The following is a 17,961-nucleotide window of genomic DNA, read 5'->3' on the forward strand; positions in this document are numbered from 1 at the left end:
GGTACACACAGAAACCCCTTCGCATCCCCAAAGAGAAACAACCACGAAAGGTCGACATCGTTTGTTTTTGTTGGGTGCCGTGCTTTTTCCCCTGAATCACATCTGACTTCGTGTTAAAACATCAACCTTTGGCCAAAACACTCTTAAAAACAAAGCTTAAAAGGTTTTCAAGTAGCCCTTCAGAGAGTCCAGGGAAAGACCTCGTGTAGGTCTGTCTCCCTCCGCCTTGGTTACAGAACTTCTCTTGGAGGCTGCCATCATGATGGGAGTAGGAATGTTGGACTGGGTCCCTTGAGGAAGAGGCTGCAGAGATGCCCAGCTGTGTACAACCACCTGCAGGCCATCCCCGGGAGGCAGCTCTGGTCTGTTCATTTGTAATCAGGGTTCACCCTCCTGAGTCAGCATGAATCCCCGACACCATTTACCAGAGATGGTGAAGGAGTTTGGTCCTAAGTAGCGGGACCAGAGGCCGAACTCCCGCATGATGGGGTGACCCAGAAGAGCATTCACAAGTAAACTCTGACCTGATGAAGATCACTATGTCACCGCTCCCCTCAAAGATGCCACTCATGCTCCCCACAACCAATGACCATACATCTCAAAGATGACACTCAACAGTCCCCGGGGAGGCTTCTAGCTATAAAAGATCAATGCAAAGCTACACATGCACACCCCAACGCCATCCCTAGGTGCATTTGCTAGCAGAGGACATCAGGCACAGACACCGACTTTCCTCCAAAAGATATCCAAAGCTACTAGTCCCGAATTTGGTATAGCGTAAACCTGGAAGCAACCAAGCATCCAACAACACAGAACAATAGTTACTATACAATTCCATTAAAAAACAACAAGTTAAAGGAATCTACTGTTGGAATTGTAGCCGCAGTTTGGAGAGCGAGGAAGCCACAACACTGGGAAGGGGGAAGAACAAGGCAGACTTAAGAGTATTTCATCAGAGGGTAGCAAGCTTCAGTCCTAGGTCCAATTCCAGCCAGTGTTTGTATTTATAAATAAAACTTTATTAGACCACAGCCATACTTTTACCTCATATCTCTCTCAAGATGCTTTCAAACCAAAGTAACATTAAGTTAGCCAGACTGACTACATAGCCTCAAAAGCTTAAACTACGCACAAGCCCCCATGCGTGCACTGACATGGGTGGGGCCTCTTGGGTGTTCTCACATTTGTAAGTCCATGCTCCTCCTTACTAAACACTCGTGGGCTGTGCAGTGTGGTCCAGTGGCACATTTAAAAAGCCAATGGTCTGGATGTTGCTCAGGGAACAAGCTCACACTCAACATCCAGGAGGACCTGTGTTCTATCACCAGCGCACGCACACACACAAAAGAATTCAGTAACCATTTATTATCACTGCTAATAACAACCCTGCAGTACATATATTTGTGCCCCTTGAATTTTTAGTCCAGTTACACTGTGCTCTCGATCGTTCTCACTGCCCTTGTCATTTCAGAACCAAGGAGGGCTAGAATGGAACCAAAGGTGGGAAGCGCCCAGCACAGTGACTGACACTGGTCCATGGAATCACCGAATCACCGGGAGGCCATTCACGCCCACGGTGAGCTTGGCTGAGTGCTGAGAGGACAGAAGGGGTGGGGAGGGCGGGCGGGAGGAATGAACCTCATGTGATGCCCGGTGTCACAGTACCAGGTTATTTTAGGATGGAGCTTGGCGAAGAGCAGCAAGCTGAGCTCCTCCTGAAATACAGTATTTGTTAAGGTTCAGCCAGGTTTAAGTTTCCAAGGAAGGAACGGCTGCCCCAGCATCACGCTGGATTTAAGCTTGGGATGAGAGAAGGCCAGGTGGGTTTTTCTGTGTGCCAGGAGGGGGTCGCCCCACCCCAGGCTGTTGTTGCCCCCCTCCCAGCCAGGCTGCTGCCTCCCCACCCCAAGCTGCTGTCCCCCACACACATAGGGTGTGGTCCCCCTCCCAGGCTTCTGTCTTCCCCACCCCTGGGCTGCTGTCTCTGGCCCCCCAACCCAGACTGCTGCTGAAACACCCAGAGAATTCAGAGAACAATCTTATTCTGTCTGAGCTTTGCCTTTTTTTCCCTCTGCTTCTTTTGTTTTGTTTTTGACCATTTATCCTTTGATGATCACACTAAAACTACAGCTAGCTGCCATTTGGCTTGGCCTTGTGCTGGTCGAGCAGACACTGAGGGAGAATGGACACTTTTGAAAGCATACTGCTAGGGCTCCAGTAAAATGTCCCTCTGTTTGCCCACATGGGCATCAGGCCTTAGCAAATAGAAGCAGAAGAGAACAATACTACCTGTTCATGGAGGAACAGGGATGGTTTCAGTCCTTCAAACAATAAGCTCTGTAATTCACTCCATCTTCCTCCTGAGAAAGGGCTTCACATGGCCCGCATCGTGCCAGGTGGTTTGCAGAAAGACGAACTGCGCCTTCAAACAAGGGACACTTCAGCGCCGGGTGTAAAGAGCCAACAGCTGGGCTGGTCTCGGGCTGGTCTCCCAGTGACATGGCCCCAGCCAGCCTTTCCACACCAAGATAAAGATCACTGTCCTTTTCAGCCTCAACAATTCCCACACCCCGGGCAACAAGAATTTCCAGCCCCCCTGTGCTGGAGTCGGCCTCCCTAGGCCTGGGGACACTCTGTTTATCCACCCATTCACCCAGAGCTGGAGTTTAGACTAGCTCTCTAAGCAAGCCCTGAGTCTAAACTGTTTCCCAAAAGCAAGACTTACTGGGCCTTAAAAGGAAGCAACTTCCAACAGGAAGTGTGCCAGAAAGAATCGGAGCTTCCTGCTCATCACACACAGCACTTTTGAAAATATCTGGGTGTGGAGGGATTACAGGCGAGAGACACACTTGTCCCCTGAAGAACACGCAGACAATCAGTACCTTACCCAAGCACAGTCGCCTCAGTATTTCTAGGCACAGCTGCTGTAGCCTTGAAATAAATGCAAAAAGACTAGGAACCAACCACATTTTTGAAAGACCTGCTCACTCATGTCTCTCACTGGAAGGAAGTTCCATTAACCTGGGGCAAAAGGCTATTTCAGAGTAATATGGAGGCTGAAACAGATTTGAAATGGCAAAAGTTAAGAAGACGCAGGAGGATGGATGGGAAATAGGAGTTCCATCAGGCCACACAAGTACACACACACATACATGTACGTAAGTGTATTTATATGTACCCTCACACACCTATGTACATACACGGTACACTCAAACATGTATACCTGCACACATGTTCATACTTATCTGGACATAGGCACACATGTCCACAAGCACAAACACACTCACACCACCCTGTAAAGGCTTCGTCCCAAAGAGACAGCAGAAAGGGGACATACCAAGTCAACAGCAACCTAGGAGACCCTAAGCCAGACTTCCGCTCTCCAGACAAAGTTCGCAAAAGCCTCCTTGCTGAGGATTAACGCAGAACACTCAAGGTGTGGAGGTACGGTGAGGGACACCATGAGACATCCCTCATAGCAAGGCCAGGCCACCAGACAAAAGCGAGTTCGTTTGCCTGACTCCACCGCGGCTGTTTGCTGGCTGCTGTTCAGCCCCATGTCTATATTAGTCTGGGGTTTGTTTAGCCTTTGGATTTAGAAAATGGAAGTACTACGTGAGCAGGAAACAGGACACTCATCGGGGGCTGGGATCTGTTGCTTTTGCCTTCCAATATTTCTCATGCCGTATATCAAGAGGCCCCAAAGAAATCAACATTTCAGGATGATCAGGCCGAAAGTGGTGCTCTTGGCACCATTTGCCATGATTTTGACCCACAGGCAACAACTCTCCCTGGCTGTCACATGGCCTCCTCACCAGCTGCCTCTCTCAATTCGCCAACCTGTTTGACTCCCAACGCAAAGCCCTTCCTTCTATAAAATGCATGCAGTAACCAGAACCGACGTGGGGTCTGAGCACCCACAAGGCTTGATCCAGGCAGTCTTAGACAACATAGACTGATCACTCTTTTCATATGTTTCGATCATTTAGCAACATTTCTTCTGTTCTTCCCACCTCCCTCAATGATTCCAACCACCACCACCATCATCATAATGACATCATCATTATCACCAACATCACCATCATCATCACCATCATCATCATCTGGGTGGGGGAGGCAGAGAATAAAAAGACACAAGAGACCTACACATTGGTAATTCAAGCTTCAGAATCTCTTGCGCCTCCTACCTGAACTGCAATCTGGTGCTCAATCGTTTTGTACGCAGAGTAATGAGTGCTGCCGGATTGAAAATGGAGCTGTAGGAAGAAACCAAACCAAAGCGTTCTGCTCACATCACAGACTACAAGGAAACATCTTAAGCAGTTCATGAATAGCAGACAAACCTCCCTGGACCGAACGGCCGCCCTGCCGTTCAGTCGGGACCTGAGGGACTCACATCATTATGGAGGAGAGGATCACACTCATCTGAACAGTTGCTTTTGTTTTTAGTTTTGGTTTTTGTTGCTTTTGTTTTGTTTTAAGCACCCATTCAAAAATCAAGAGGGGGAGGAGGAGGGGCAGGAGTGAGAACCAATGACACAGAAAGCAGACTGAAGCCCATAAAGACACAGAGGAAGTCGGTGGGTGCCGAGCAGAAGGCTAAGGAAAACTTAACGGGGTGCTGCAAAAGTTGGCGACACACAGGCAAGAGTGCAGGCAGAAGGAGAGTGCTGTGAGCAGTCACTGGTCTGCAAGTGCAAGCCCCACCCCCTGTATCTCTAACAACTGAACCCTGGCTCTCAGACAGAAATCTATTTCTGGGAAAACAAATGTCTCTACGGAATTCAGGGGCCACCCAGCACCTTATGCATTCTTTCACCATGACTAAGCCGTTAGATTCTAAGGCATCTCCACAACCCGCACTCTAGTGATCTACACCTCCCCAAAAGGGAGCCAAGCATTACCCAAGAGCCCCAGGTCGGGAAGGACCACCTCTCAGTGAATCGCTGCCTTAGTCCTAGGACCACGGCTCTCAACCCAGGATTTCCTTCTACAGCCACACACATCCCCCGACTGTAGATGTGAAAATCCCTACAAAAACACCAAGACTCTTCCCCAAATCCTCCTCCTTCCAAATGATGCATGTTACCCTTAGGATGCTACCCACTGGGATAAACAGGCACCAGGGTTGAGACATTTTATAATTGACCCAATAATCACAGAGGGGGTCTCGACAGGTATCTGAAATGCATTACCATACTCAGACAGATGAGGAAGCTTCAGATGACCAAGAGAGATTCCCTGCCTACCCACTCCTGCAGCAGGCAAGTCTGGGGTACCTTCTCCAAACACTTGGATCGACATCCACACTATCATCTTTATCCCCAGAAATTATAACCATGACTGCTTCAGAACTAAGTTATCAGAACCCTTCTGTGCTTCAAGTACCATTGGGGCTGCAGCAGAGTTTTAAACTCAATTAATTTGTTACCTTGTTCCTTGGAAAGAAAGTCATTCAATAGGGTCTGTTAGCTCTCTTTTAAAAAGGAAAAAGATTCCCGCAAATTCTGAACTAAAATGTAACAACACTGTAATAATACTGTTCAAACCCACATTACTCAAAATGTGATATAATAAGTATCCATTTTTAGGATACAGAGGACTTGAAGAGGATCTCAACAGTCACCTCCCCCCCCAGCCAAAAAAAAAAAAAAAAAAAACCTACAAACTGCAGGACAGTGATGCACACCGTTAATCCCAGCACTTGGGAGGCAGAGGCAGGCAGATTTCTGAGCTCGAAGCCAGCCTGGTCTACAAGAGCAAGTTCCAGGCCAGGCTCAAGGCTACAGGGAAACCCTGTCTCGAAACAAACAAACAAGCAAACAAAAACAAATAAAAACCTAAAAATTATGCTTTTTTGTGACAAAACACAGTAATCAAATTAAAAGAAGACAAACTAAGTTGGGCAAAAATAACAATAATCTCTTTACATGCCAAAGCCGAGCAATAAATCACTCCCCTCATACAAGTTACTATGGACCGAGTAAACTAAACCTCTGTGCACACAGCCCTCCCCACCACATTCAAGGAGGCCATCCAAAGCAATTGGCTCAAAAAGAAAGGTGCGTCTGTCTGTGCCCTTTGTCCCCCAACCACCCACCCCAGTCAGGGAAGCCAGGATCTCACTCATTACTGGGACAATTTTCCACCATGTTAAAACAACTTTTGTGTGGGGGACAGGTCTCTTTGCGAGTTTGGAATTCCTTGCGAGGGAACAGCTCTTGTCTGAAAGGAGAGTCCTCTCTCCTCAGCAGCGCAGGCAACAGTAACAATTTGGTCCTTCCTTTCAAGGGTTTTATTCTGCTCTTTTCCAATTGCCCAATTCAGAGCTAATGGAAACTTGTCCAAACTTCTGTTCCCACAAACCCTGCGGAGCCCCAGGCAATCTGCACTCAGGATAACCACAGGAATCTTAGATTGTCAATTAAAACTGAACGGACACCTGATAACTTCGGATATGCCGTGGAAAATAATTTCATGTAGTCATCGTCTTATGAATAAATTAATGAAACGGTGACTCTGCCAAACGCAATTTTCACTTGTCCAGTTCCATTCTTAATCCTTGCATTCATCACCTTCCCATAAAGCACCAGTGAGCCTGGAGTGAATGCAGCAATTAAAAGAGTAAAAATACACACACACACACAGACATAGGCGAAAGCTTCTAAAGACACTAGCAGAGAAGTCTGCATCGAGAACCAATTTACCTCCAGTTCAGCGTGCCTGCACAGGAAGCCCGTGTGGGCGCACATTCGCCCCCACACCGTTTTGACACCTCCAAACAATGTAACTTCCTTAGGATATATCCAGCGGTGCAGAAATCCTCTTACCCACTGCCAGCCCAGCCAGTGCAAAAGGCTCCCTCAGTATAGAAGACTTCTCCCGGCCACCAACCACTGTGCTCTAGAGAATTCGGGACCTAGGCTACCTCCAGTCAGAGCAAAGAATACCAAATGTTTTTGTTTCTCCTTGCGGTTTCTACCCTCGCTTTTCCCAAAAATGCTCTTCTGAAACACAGGCTGTACCAGCGTTTTTTGTTTTTTTGTTTTTTTTTTTTTTGTTTCCCTATAAATCATGAAGCAGCCTTGTTTGTTTACAGCCCAGCTTCTTAAAGATATAATGCAGATGCTCCATAAGAACTTTGCATTCCAAAGCGAACCAGCTCCTGTTTTCCTACCTCTGCCTTCCACCCCCACAGTAAGAAAGGAGAAAACAAAGCATGTTTAGGCCTCTGTGTTTTGAGGGTACATGAAGACAGAGGTCCAGGGCAAGATGGCTTATGCCTCATCTGAGATTAAAAATGTTTAAGCCGTTTTGCACGGGTCACCTGGAAGGCTCCGAGTCTCTTCCCCAGCCCATCTCTGTGGCTTTCTTATGTGGGTGTGTCTGGTGCTCAGGACAAGAGCCTCACCCCTTGGACAGTCCAGGGCTGGCAGACTTGGTTCCTTTCTTCCCTCCTAGGAAGCCCCACAAAAATATCACCTTCCCTTTCTAAGTCACAACAGTCAGACACCCCTCCCTATTAGAGCATCCAGGCAGCCAGGCCCTCTCTTGTCCAGAAGAGTCAGGAAGAGTTGACAGTTTAGGCAAATGCTTGCAACACTCTCTGACTGCTTCCCTTATTACCCTATCTTGATTCCTCTAGCTTTATTTCTAATCATTACTACTGACTCTAAATTTGATACTGCAGATACTTGAGATCAGAGATACCCGGGGATAGAAGAGGAACCAGCCTTTGCCAACCACAGGAATCTCATGCTCTAAGCCACAAACAAAACAGCAGTCCTCCAATGGGGAGAAGAGGAACTACTGCACCATCCACGTGACTTAAGGGATGAGGCGGGGCACAGACTTACTTTTCAGTTTTATGAATCACCTGGCTGTCTCATATCTATCTGTATGCAAGGGTGCACACGCGCGCTTGCATGCACACACACGTGAGCACACGTGTGTGCGCGCACACACACACATGCACTCACTCATTCATTCCTTCTGCCTTTTTCTCAAGTGAACTGTTATTTCCACATCACCAGTTTTTAAATGTTTTTTAATAGTTTATCTGAAACCTTGTCTTAGGTCCTCATCCTTCTGGGGAGACCGAGGCAGAAAAAAAAAAAAAAGACTACTCGTATGTCCCACAAACACACCCCACCCCACCACAATAACTGGGGCTTTTCACTCAATGGAAAATAGCCTCTTGCCCAGGATTTGGGGTGACTTCCACCCATCCTAACATTCTGATACTGCCTGCTTAGAAAGTGCCGGAGAAGTCTCAGACTCCAGCGGGAGGTGCAGCCGGGCATGGCTAGTAGATTCCTGGGTTTACAATCCCTGCGGAGATCCAGACAGAGAATCTTTGCAACACCCTAAAACCACCGTCTAACAAAGGCAGTGCCTCCTCACTTCCTGGTATTCCACCACAGGAAAACACAGGCCACAGAACGCACGCCCTCAGACCTTAGAACGGGCTCTCCCACTGTCCCATTGATGGTTCCAGCGCATGTCTATTTACCCTCATTAATTTCTTTCTTTCTTTTCCTTCCCCACTTTTCCTCAACCTGAAACCCTGAGCTATGAGTCAGACGTGGGTCATTAACTTTTACAGCTTTCATACACACCCACCTACTCACATTTGGGGAAAGAAGTATTGACTGGCAACATTGCCTGAGACCAAAATCCTCTAAAAGGAAGCAAGGGGGAGGGGGAGGGAGAATCGCTTCAAGAAAGTTTTCTCCGAGCCTCTACCAGGGGATGCTCCCTTCATTGTTTTTCTCCTGGAGCTAGAATCCCTGGCAAAGAAAGGCAGGGTTGAGCTTGGTGCTGATAGCTGTAGGCTTTCCTGGGTTGAGGAGAGACTAGTTGGTGTGCTTTAAACATCAAAACATAATTAAAGTTCTTCATCTGGGAGGGAAGCTGAAGCCACAGTTCCAGCACACGGGCACGTGGGCTGAAGTGCTGAAGCATGTTCTTAACGCAGCAGTTTTCATTAACACTTGCTACAGAACACCCGCAGAACGATGCGCCGTCGTCCCAGAGTTAGAACTCATAATGAATTAATTGGCATTAATGTGGCTCTCCTGCGTCCTTGCATGGGTAAGCCATGGTGGTTCCCCCGCTCACTCACACTGATAGGACAGTAACACAGTGCCTCTATTTCACTTTCTAAAACAAACAAACCCACCCAAAGACCCACACAGATCCTCTCAATTTTTTCAAGCATTTTTGCTAATATATTTAGTACATCATAATTGGCCCAGTACGGGGGAATCTAGTTATCTTCTCAGTAAATATTTATAGCGTCACTCTTTACCATTCATTGTGCATTTTCTTAGAGGATCTCACTGTAGCCCTACATCTGCAATTCATTGACTTTACAATTTACCACATGTTGGGATGGGAGAGGTCTTAGCTCCATTTGAATCACTACACAAATATGCAAGTGATTTATCGGTTTTAAACTGGAGACTGCAAGAGAGGGACTCCGCTTTCCTGAGTATTACTTCTTCTGGCAGACCATGAACAATTACAGTGCGTACTAATTAAGCTCTGTAAATGTGCCGGGCCCTGCTAATGCCTACCAGGCCTCACATCTATTTTCATGATGCCAAACTTTGGCAGCCCATTGTTAACTCCTTCAGAACTGATATTACCAATAGCTATGTCTTCCCACTGCAGCATGAACTATCTAGGGTCACTTCATAACCATATATATATATATATATATATATATATATATATATATATATATATATACATATATATCACAAACTGAATTACCCACACAAAATCAGATGTGCCTAAGGAAGAAAAACCTATCCTGGGAAAAGCGGAAAAACATCATGCCTGATAACCCTTCAAAGATCCCACAGCCCAGTCCTTGTAATGAGCTGTTAAGGGATTCACAGATCCCTAAGGGCTAGTAAGTTTCTGCATTCCATTGATTAGAAAATAAAACCTTTCAGCCTGGGTCTTTAAACTTGAGTTGAATTGAAGGGAAAGTATTTGCCTAGAAATGGTTGTATCATTCAGCGGTCCCCACACTTGCTTACACACACACACACACACACACACACACACACACAGCAGCGGCGGCGGCAGCAGCAACAACAGCACTATGTGGCCCACTTCACCCAATGTTCACCAAAACAATCGACTCTTTAAAACTTAGTTAAACCTTCTCTCACAGCTGGATCTGGACCTCAGATAATTCTCCAGCCAGACTCTCCACCTCCAGATGTTCGGGGGTAACTGATAGGAAACATATTGGTGGCCAGATAGAACAGTAAGGGTAAAGACAGGATTGGAGCCTGTCTCTCACTCCAGAGCAACAGCCACATAGCCCTGCAGGGTCCTCCCCACTGTCCTCCTGTCCCACACAAGACCTATTCTGCCCACCCCCTGCTCCTCAATACTCTCAACCATTACTCTGCACCTCTGGCTGGATACAGTTTCCACAGAGCAGTGCCCGCCCCCGTTCCACCATAAACCTGTTTCTGTTTTGTTTTGTTTGCTTGTCTATTAAATTCTTTTCATAGGCTTTTCTCACTATACCTCACTTCTTTCTAAGCCTTCGTATCAACCAGAACACTATCCAATGTGTATATTTCCCCTTCTAGCCTAGTGGAACATCTTTTAAATGAAAGTACATTCTCCCATATCAGGTTTCTTTAAGTATTGTGGGAAATATGCACGATATAGTCAAAGTGGTCTCCAGGAAAAGTGAGGGGATTAAGAGAGTAAAGAGGGGGAATCCAGAAGAAAAGGAGAAAGAAGCAAACACCCCAAGCAACTTTGCTTTTGAAAAGGGCATTTAGAGTGGAGTCCCCTGAATTCCCATCCCTCAAAGTGCTCTTTATAAATGTATATAACAATAGCTTAGAGCAAAGAACAGGTCTGCTGCCAGAAGAAGGGGATGCCTGTCTCAGGCAACGAGGACTGAAGAGGTGTGGAGTGGGTGAAGGAGAGGGGAGAACAGCTTTTGCGATGCACCCCCCCATCTATTGCTTATAATTAGTGAAAGAAATCTGAGCCACTGCCAATGTCTGCAGACCTTGAATATCATAAGGGCAACGTGGCGTCAAATATCTCAACATTCATAAGTGTTATGGGCTGCAAATAAAGCCCGTGGATTTATGACTCGGGGAGCTTGCCAGCAAAGGACCGGGGCACATGTCTTTCAGCAGGGCCCTGTCGGGGCGCAAGCTCGCCTTTGGTTGTAAAATTAACCATTTCCTTCACAAATGTGCTCAATTATAAATTATAAATCCAAGCTGAAGATTTACTTACAAGGTTGCCAATTTCTATTCCCTAAAGAAACTCAGATACCCACCACACACACACACACACACACACACACACACACACACACACACAAAAACCTAGAGAATCTTGGTCAGCTCTCCTTTTCAAAACGCTGAAATGAGTCGGCAAAACTATAAATGTAGTCAAAGATATCATCAAATTCCACTCCCACCAAGACTAAAAATCTAGCTATCACCTACTTCCTTGGAAGTTTATTTATTTGGCAACTCCGAGGTTTTTTTTTTTAAGGGAGTAAATCATTCCCTGCCTCGTCTCCTCCCTGCCCCCAGCACAATGTCATCTACTTCCTGTGCAGGAGAAAGCATCTGCTAAATCCAGGTTGTCCCATACTTAACTGCCAATAAACCAACTTCCACATAACTTCCAGACAGCTGGGGGAAAGGTCCTCGGGAGTTTTTAGTCACGGTCCTAAACACGCGTCCACACAAAAATTTGCAGCTGTCCTTTCTCTACAGTGCATTGTTAACGTGATTCAGGAGCCCCCGTTGTGTGACATCTGACAAAATGCAAAATCCTCCCTCTCCTCTCCCCTCTGTGCATGGGAGAGAGCAGGGCAGCACGTCTCGGATGGTCTCTGCAGACACTTTCCCTATGCACCTGGGCACCTTGTGAGATGGGAGAAGGTGGTCAAGTCTTGAAAAGACCTCTACCCTAATCTGGAGAAGCATAGCCTCAGGTATAATCATTAACTGCCCCCCCACTTAAATGGCGTGCAGAATTGCAGCCACCCTGTGCCACTAACAGAGAATGCAGCGTTCTAGATGTCACTCCGGGAAACCTTCCTGTAACTTTTCCATAGCTTCCTACGAAACAGAAAGCTAGCCAACAAGCTAGCCAAGCAACTCCAAAGGCAATCTCTCGCAGGAAAAGGAAATTACAGGAGAACTCCAAGCAAGAAGCAGCATGGTTCTTCTCCAGATCTTTTCCACATCTAAAATAAAGGACAGCAGTCAATGCTGGTGTCCCCTAAATGGCAGCAAAGATCCCCCTCCCCCTCAAAACGACTCTCCTAGAGAAGCCTTTTAGACTCCCAAACCCCACATTTGTTTCTGGGGCTTCAGGAAGCCAAATTGCAAAGCACCAACATATTAGATTTATAATCATATGCTGACTGAGTGAACGCTGAGCCCAGACATTAAACCCTAACTTACAAGATTAGCATAGAAGACTTGCTACATTGAGATTAAAATCTAAACATGTCTGCCATAAATATTTCTGAAGGAGATGAAAACAATTAGCATAAATACGAAAGGAGGCTGAGAGCACCTGTTCTTTTTCAAGGCGATAAGCATTTTATTGTTCTCTATTTAAAATGTAATGACCTGTGTAATCACAGTAATATTACATTGTTATGGAGGGGCTTGGAATGTCACACTTTGAAAAGTGTTGTCAAAACAATCAGGGGTGAAGGTGGGGGGTGGGAAGACAACAGGGAAGGTCCAACATTAACCCCTCACACTCCAGGGTCTCAATCTTTTGTGTCAGGAAGGATTATGTTGTTTGAGAAAGTCGAAAACATCCATTTTTCGGCAAGCCGGGAGGAAAAAAATTGCCGGGCTAAATAAAACCTCCTCAATGAACAGGCTCCCTCCCGATTTCCTTGAAATGCTCTAAAATGAATTCAAGATGCTGCTACTTATCTGCCCAACCTGGTAGTAAACAGTTCTGCTGAAAAGCAAAAGCTTTGGGTAGAGGAAGCGCTGTGAGAATACCCTGAAAATGCCACCTCACGCCTACCGCAGTCCTTACCACTGCAGGACTATTTCTTGCAAACCAGGAGGAAAAACAGAAAAGTTAAACTTCCCCTACCAATGGACCTCAATCCTGTAACAGTATTCTCCAGAACACAATGGTACTCGAATCATAATATTAGTACTTCCAGCCCTTCCCGTGTACTTAAATAGACTTCTCCTTAATGTATTTTTCTATCTGAATCTATCCTCTTCATAAGCCATTTCTACTGCTGTATCAAAGATTAAATTAATGTTCTGAGGAAATCTTTGTCGTTTTAAAGTAAAATCATTACTACCAGGCTTTACGGCTTCTTTGGTAATTAAAAGATTGTTCTAGAAATGATCTATTATTCATCAAAAGCCAATCTAATGATACTCCTTAATTCATCACATTCTTAAACAGAAAAGCAGTAACCGGGGTTCCAGAGAATCTGTTTCTCAAAGGATTCAACCCTTTGGCCAGTACTTGCTCACAAGTTACAGAAAATGTACCAAAAAGCACCCTAGCCAGGAGGAAGAAGGAGAATGAATGAGCTTACCCTGAATTTGTGTTTACAACTCGTACACAAAACCAGACCCTAGGAAACCCTGAGAATTTCAGACCCAGGACCACTGGCTGGCCTGTGTGTTACACCCGGGGGCTGTATCGAATCTGGAATTGCAAGCTGGTCCAAGCATTCAAAGGCACTAGAGGCACATACAACTGCCTTGCAGCTCCTTGCCAATGCTCTGCTCAGCAGCCTAAATAAATAACTTCAATTTTGTAGCAAACAAGCTTATCCAGGTAAGGGAAAGCAAAGCAGCAGAGGCAGTGTGCACAAAGATGTCTGACGTCTGACACGCAAAGACTAACAGCCTACTGGGTTCAGAAATGCCTTCCTAGAGTCAGTCTGATGTCACAGCACAGGGCCACCCGCTATGTCCACAATTAAAATAACTAGACGCTGTCTATTCCTACAAAGCCCACAAAGGGGACGGTGGGTTGGGAGCCTTCCTTGTCTCCCCGGGAAATCATTTATTTGCCTTTAACAATTTCCCTGTTTCCTAATTACCGCACAACACAACTGTGTGGGTTTGAAGCGATGGTGTGGCCAGATCGCCAGCGGTCACGGACGTGCAGTTTGAAAAGGGTCAAGAAAGCCAACAAGCCTGCCATCAAAGCACAATATTCAGATGGCCTTTCGGGTGGCTAAGTGGATTTTAAAATAAAACCAAAGAGGTCTGCGTCCTAAGGAGGCGAGGAGGAGGGGGAGGAGGAAATTCCCAGGATTACTTTGGAATGTTGCTGGGTCTAGTTTGCTAACACTCCGATTCTTTAAGATCCCGTCGGCTACCAAGAAAAATACCAGGCGCTGCTTCCGAGGCCGCCGAACAGCCTCCGGAAAGCGCGGGCCCTGCTGGGCTAGGTCAGGCTGTACCTCTGTCCCGGCTTCCAAGGAAGGCACGGGCGCTGGTGGGGGGGCTGGGGGCGGTGATTGTTTCTCTTTCCTAAGCATTAAGAAAAGAATTACCGGTCTAGCGTGCTCTTGCTATTCTGCCAGAGCCAAAGGAAAAGGGAAAAAAAAAAGAAAAAAAAACAACAAAACAAGTTAAACTTGATAGTTAATATTTTAATGCTTAAAAACACTTGTAGATTTGGCTGACTCCAATCCCAGCTCTGCTCAATAGTGGGCACATTATTTCAGATTGCCACCTTGAATGAGCGAAAGAGGAAAAACAAAACTAGTGTGTGTAAACACGAGGTAGGGACCACGGCCAGAGGTGCAAAGTGACAACCCCGGGAGGACAGGCACAAGCCGGGCTGATGTGTCTAGAGCTCAGCAATCCAGGTTTTTCTTTTTTCTTTTCTTTCTTTTTTTTTCGGGGGGTGGGGGCAGAGGACAGTGTGAGGGCAGGGGGCAGAGACCCCGGGAGAACAGGAACAAATGTCTACGGTGGGTGCCGGAGATGTGCCGCTGAGAGCTCCCGAGGAGCGTGGCACCCCTCGCTGCCTTGGGCCCCTCAAAGTTGGGAAGCCGATTCCCCAGAAAGGAAGGTATCCCCAAGTCTCCTTCACCTCCTTGAAACTGCTCACCCTGGCCTCTGCCCCCTCCCCAGGGGCCCACAGTGAGCTAACTGATCAGGGAAAAGAAGGCCTCTACACCCCATCCGAAGACACCGAGTTTCCCTTGACACAAAAGTCCACTCAATACAGGCCATCCTGACTACACACAAACCCAGAAGCCCTCCAAACCGGCCTTCCCAGCACGCACAGCTCACAGCTAGGTAGCGTGGGGCAGCCAAGCCCTGCCCGGTCTGCAGAGAAAAGCACGCCCAGGAACCCTGGGCCTGCGAGGGGACCAAGCCTGGTAAGTGTGACCTGCCCGTGGAAGAAGGGGCCAGGAGGCCCGTGAGCCTGCAATCACCACTAGAAAGCTACAAAAACGACAGGCTGGGGACAGCGTAGGGCGCTTCCGCAGGATCAAGGCTGCGCACACAGCATAGCAGCGCCTGGAGCCAAAGGCACCGGGAATCCGCGCGGCGCGGCCCGGGACCGGCCTCGCAGCCAGCAACCAAGGGGTTAACCTGGGGAAAGCCCAAGACGCACAGAAGAGGGAAGGAAGAGAGGGAGAAGAAAGAGCCACACAGTCCTCTTCCCAGGGACAAGAAACAAACACCACTAAGCAAGGGGAGGGGGAGGGGGACTCAGAGCTTTAAAAAAAAAAGAAAGAAAAAGAAAGGAGAAGGGAAAAGAAAAGGAAAAAAAGGAGAAAGAAAAACTAAAAGTTCGGATTGGCATCCCACCACCCCAACAGAGCCCTGTCTGGGAAAGAAAAGGCTCCCCGAATCGCGAGGCAAGCACAAGGAAAGCCAGAACATGGCGAAGCGCAAACAAACCCAGTCCACAAAAGGCAGAGAAAAAGTTTGGAGAGTTCGGGCCGCGAGGGGGGGAGGGGAGGGGGGAGGGGCGGGGCGGGGGAGGGGCAGGGCATGCGGGGCCGGCGGGCGGGCGGGCGAGCAGGGCGGGTAGGGCGGGGAGCGCGGTGGCACTTACGGTTCGGGCGGTGGGCGAGAGCGATCCGTTGGGGAGGTAGGGGCTCGTCAGGTCGGGGATCATGATGAAGGGGTAGCCGGGATACGGTGGCCCCTTAAAGAGCCCTCCATCTTGCCTCTTGGCCGCTAACATGGCGGGGCGGCGGAGGGGACGGCGGCGGCCGCGCGGCGCGGGAGAGAGCGGGAGAAACTTTTTAGCAAGTGTCCCCCCGGAGGGCCCGCGCGCGTCCCCGGGGCCCGGCCGGCGCGGGAACTCGGGTAGGGTGGGTAGGGAGTGGGGCGAGGGTACCCACCAGGCCGACCCCGGGGAGGGGGGCAACGCGATCGCGCGGTTTGGGGGCGCGCGGGGCACACTCACCTTCTTCCAAACTTTCCCGGGATTTATCTCGGAAACTTTCGGAGCGAGGCGGAGGCCGTCTTTCCGCCTTCCCGGAGGGGCGAAGTGGGGAGGGCGAGGGGCAATCGCCGCGCCGAGGGGGTGCGGAGGAGGGAGGGTCGGCGGGGAAAGGGGTGCAGAAAAAACACGGTTACAAGTTTTTGCAGTCAGCAGCCCGGGCAACCGTCCGTGCTGCCCGCCGCCCGCAACCCCGACCCGCCTCGCCTTCCAGCCCCAGTCTCCGAGCCCGGGAGCCGGCAGGAACAACCCCGCCAGCCCGAGGGGCTCTTCCTACCTCGGAATCGGAGGAGCTGTTTTGATTCGTCTCTGATTCATTGACTAGCGACGACTTGACATCGGCTAAATCCCTCTCCGCCGAGGAGTTTTCCGAGTTCTTCTCCTCCTGCTCGCCCTCGTCTTTGAAGGAGATCAGTTCGTCGTTTGCGCCTAGGTCATCTCCTCCACCGCCGTTCAGCTGCGGCATTTTTTTTCACCCACCAGCAGCAATTTTGGAAGAAAAATGAAGGAAGAAGAAAAGCAAAAAAAAACAAAAACAAAAACAAAAAAAAAGTTTTGCGAGCCCCCCAAAAAAATATTGCAAGAAAAAGACGAGTCCAAGGTTAACTTTTTTTTCCTTCTTTGGGGTCTTTCTCTCCTGGGGAGGGGAAAAGAGGGAGGAGGGGAGGGGAAGGGGGAGATCTTCTGCACGCGTGAGTTTGAATTTCTTTTTTCTCTCGTTCCCAAGGATCCGATCAATGTGCAAAAAAATAATAAATAAAAAACGGGGGTTAAAAAACAACAACAACAACAAGTCAGATATAAGAGCAAAGGGGGGGGAAGCCGAAGACACCGAAGGAGCTCGTGCCGCTCGGATTTGAGTGAGTTGAAGTTAGACTGAGCTTTTCAGTTCAAAGGCGGCGCTGATTGACAGATAGAAAAAGGGGGATCGAAATCCGGAGGAACGGAGTAGTCTGGGAGCGGAGATTATTGACAGGGCGAGAGGAACACACTCGCCTTAATGAGATGCCAGGGGGCGGGGCGAGTCCGGTGACGTGTGCATAAATAAACAGCCGGGGTGGGCGGGGCGGGGGCGGCCAACAATGATCCTTTGGGCGCCGGGAGAGCGAGCGGGGCGGGCCGGGGCCGCGGGAGGCGAGCGGGGTGCGGCCTGTGCGCACTGCGCGAGCTGGGCGCCCAGACGGTGCGGGCCTCGCTCCTGGAGGGGGCGGGTTCCGAAAGACAATGCGGACCGGGAGAGGAGGGGAAGGGGGTGGCAACCGAGTCCGGAATCTGAGCCGGGGAAGGCGGAAGGAAAGCCCACTTGGGGGGCGGGGATGGGGAGAGGCCCAGAAAAAGTACTAGCCAGAAGTCTCGAGGATGAGGACTGTGGGACTTGGGGACAGGGTGCTCAATGGTTAATCCCGCAGAGAAGTCGGACGCCCTGGGGCGGGATAAGACACAACTGGTCCAAAATGCTCACTTCTCTGCTCTGAGAAA

At 48.6% G+C, this 17,961-nt stretch overlaps 1 protein-coding gene and 1 long non-coding RNA gene across 48 annotated transcripts in view; one reads left to right on the forward strand and one right to left on the reverse strand.

Annotated features, from left to right (window-relative positions):
• Positions 1–16,948, reverse strand: part of Tcf7l2 (transcription factor 7 like 2) — a 190,313-nt gene extending 173,365 nt beyond the window's left edge. For 27 of the 47 annotated variants that reach the window (XM_087907776.1, XM_087907772.1, XM_087907766.1 and 24 more), the window contains exons 1-4: positions 16,760–16,948; positions 16,447–16,513; positions 16,090–16,214; positions 4,188–4,256 (exon numbers count right to left, since the gene is read on the reverse strand). In XM_087907776.1, coding sequence (XP_087763902.1) covers positions 4,188–4,256; positions 16,090–16,214; positions 16,447–16,513; positions 16,760–16,948 — 450 coding nt within the window. The remainder of the gene's footprint in view (positions 1–4,187; positions 4,257–16,089; positions 16,215–16,446; positions 16,514–16,759) is intronic. The other 20 variants (XM_087907781.1, XM_087907775.1, XM_087907773.1 and 17 more) reach the window with 1 other exon arrangement.
• Positions 16,210–17,416, forward strand: LOC148121285 (uncharacterized). The gene is made up of 2 exons (XR_015738324.1): positions 16,210–16,346; positions 16,697–17,416. It is a non-coding gene; the product is annotated as an uncharacterized LOC148121285 (long non-coding RNA).
• Positions 17,417–17,961: the final 545 nt, after the last annotated feature.

This window comes from Myodes glareolus, chromosome 7, assembly GCF_982192425.1.
Source record: "Myodes glareolus chromosome 7, mMyoGla1.1, whole genome shotgun sequence".
NCBI lineage: Eukaryota > Metazoa > Chordata > Mammalia > Rodentia > Cricetidae > Myodes > Myodes glareolus.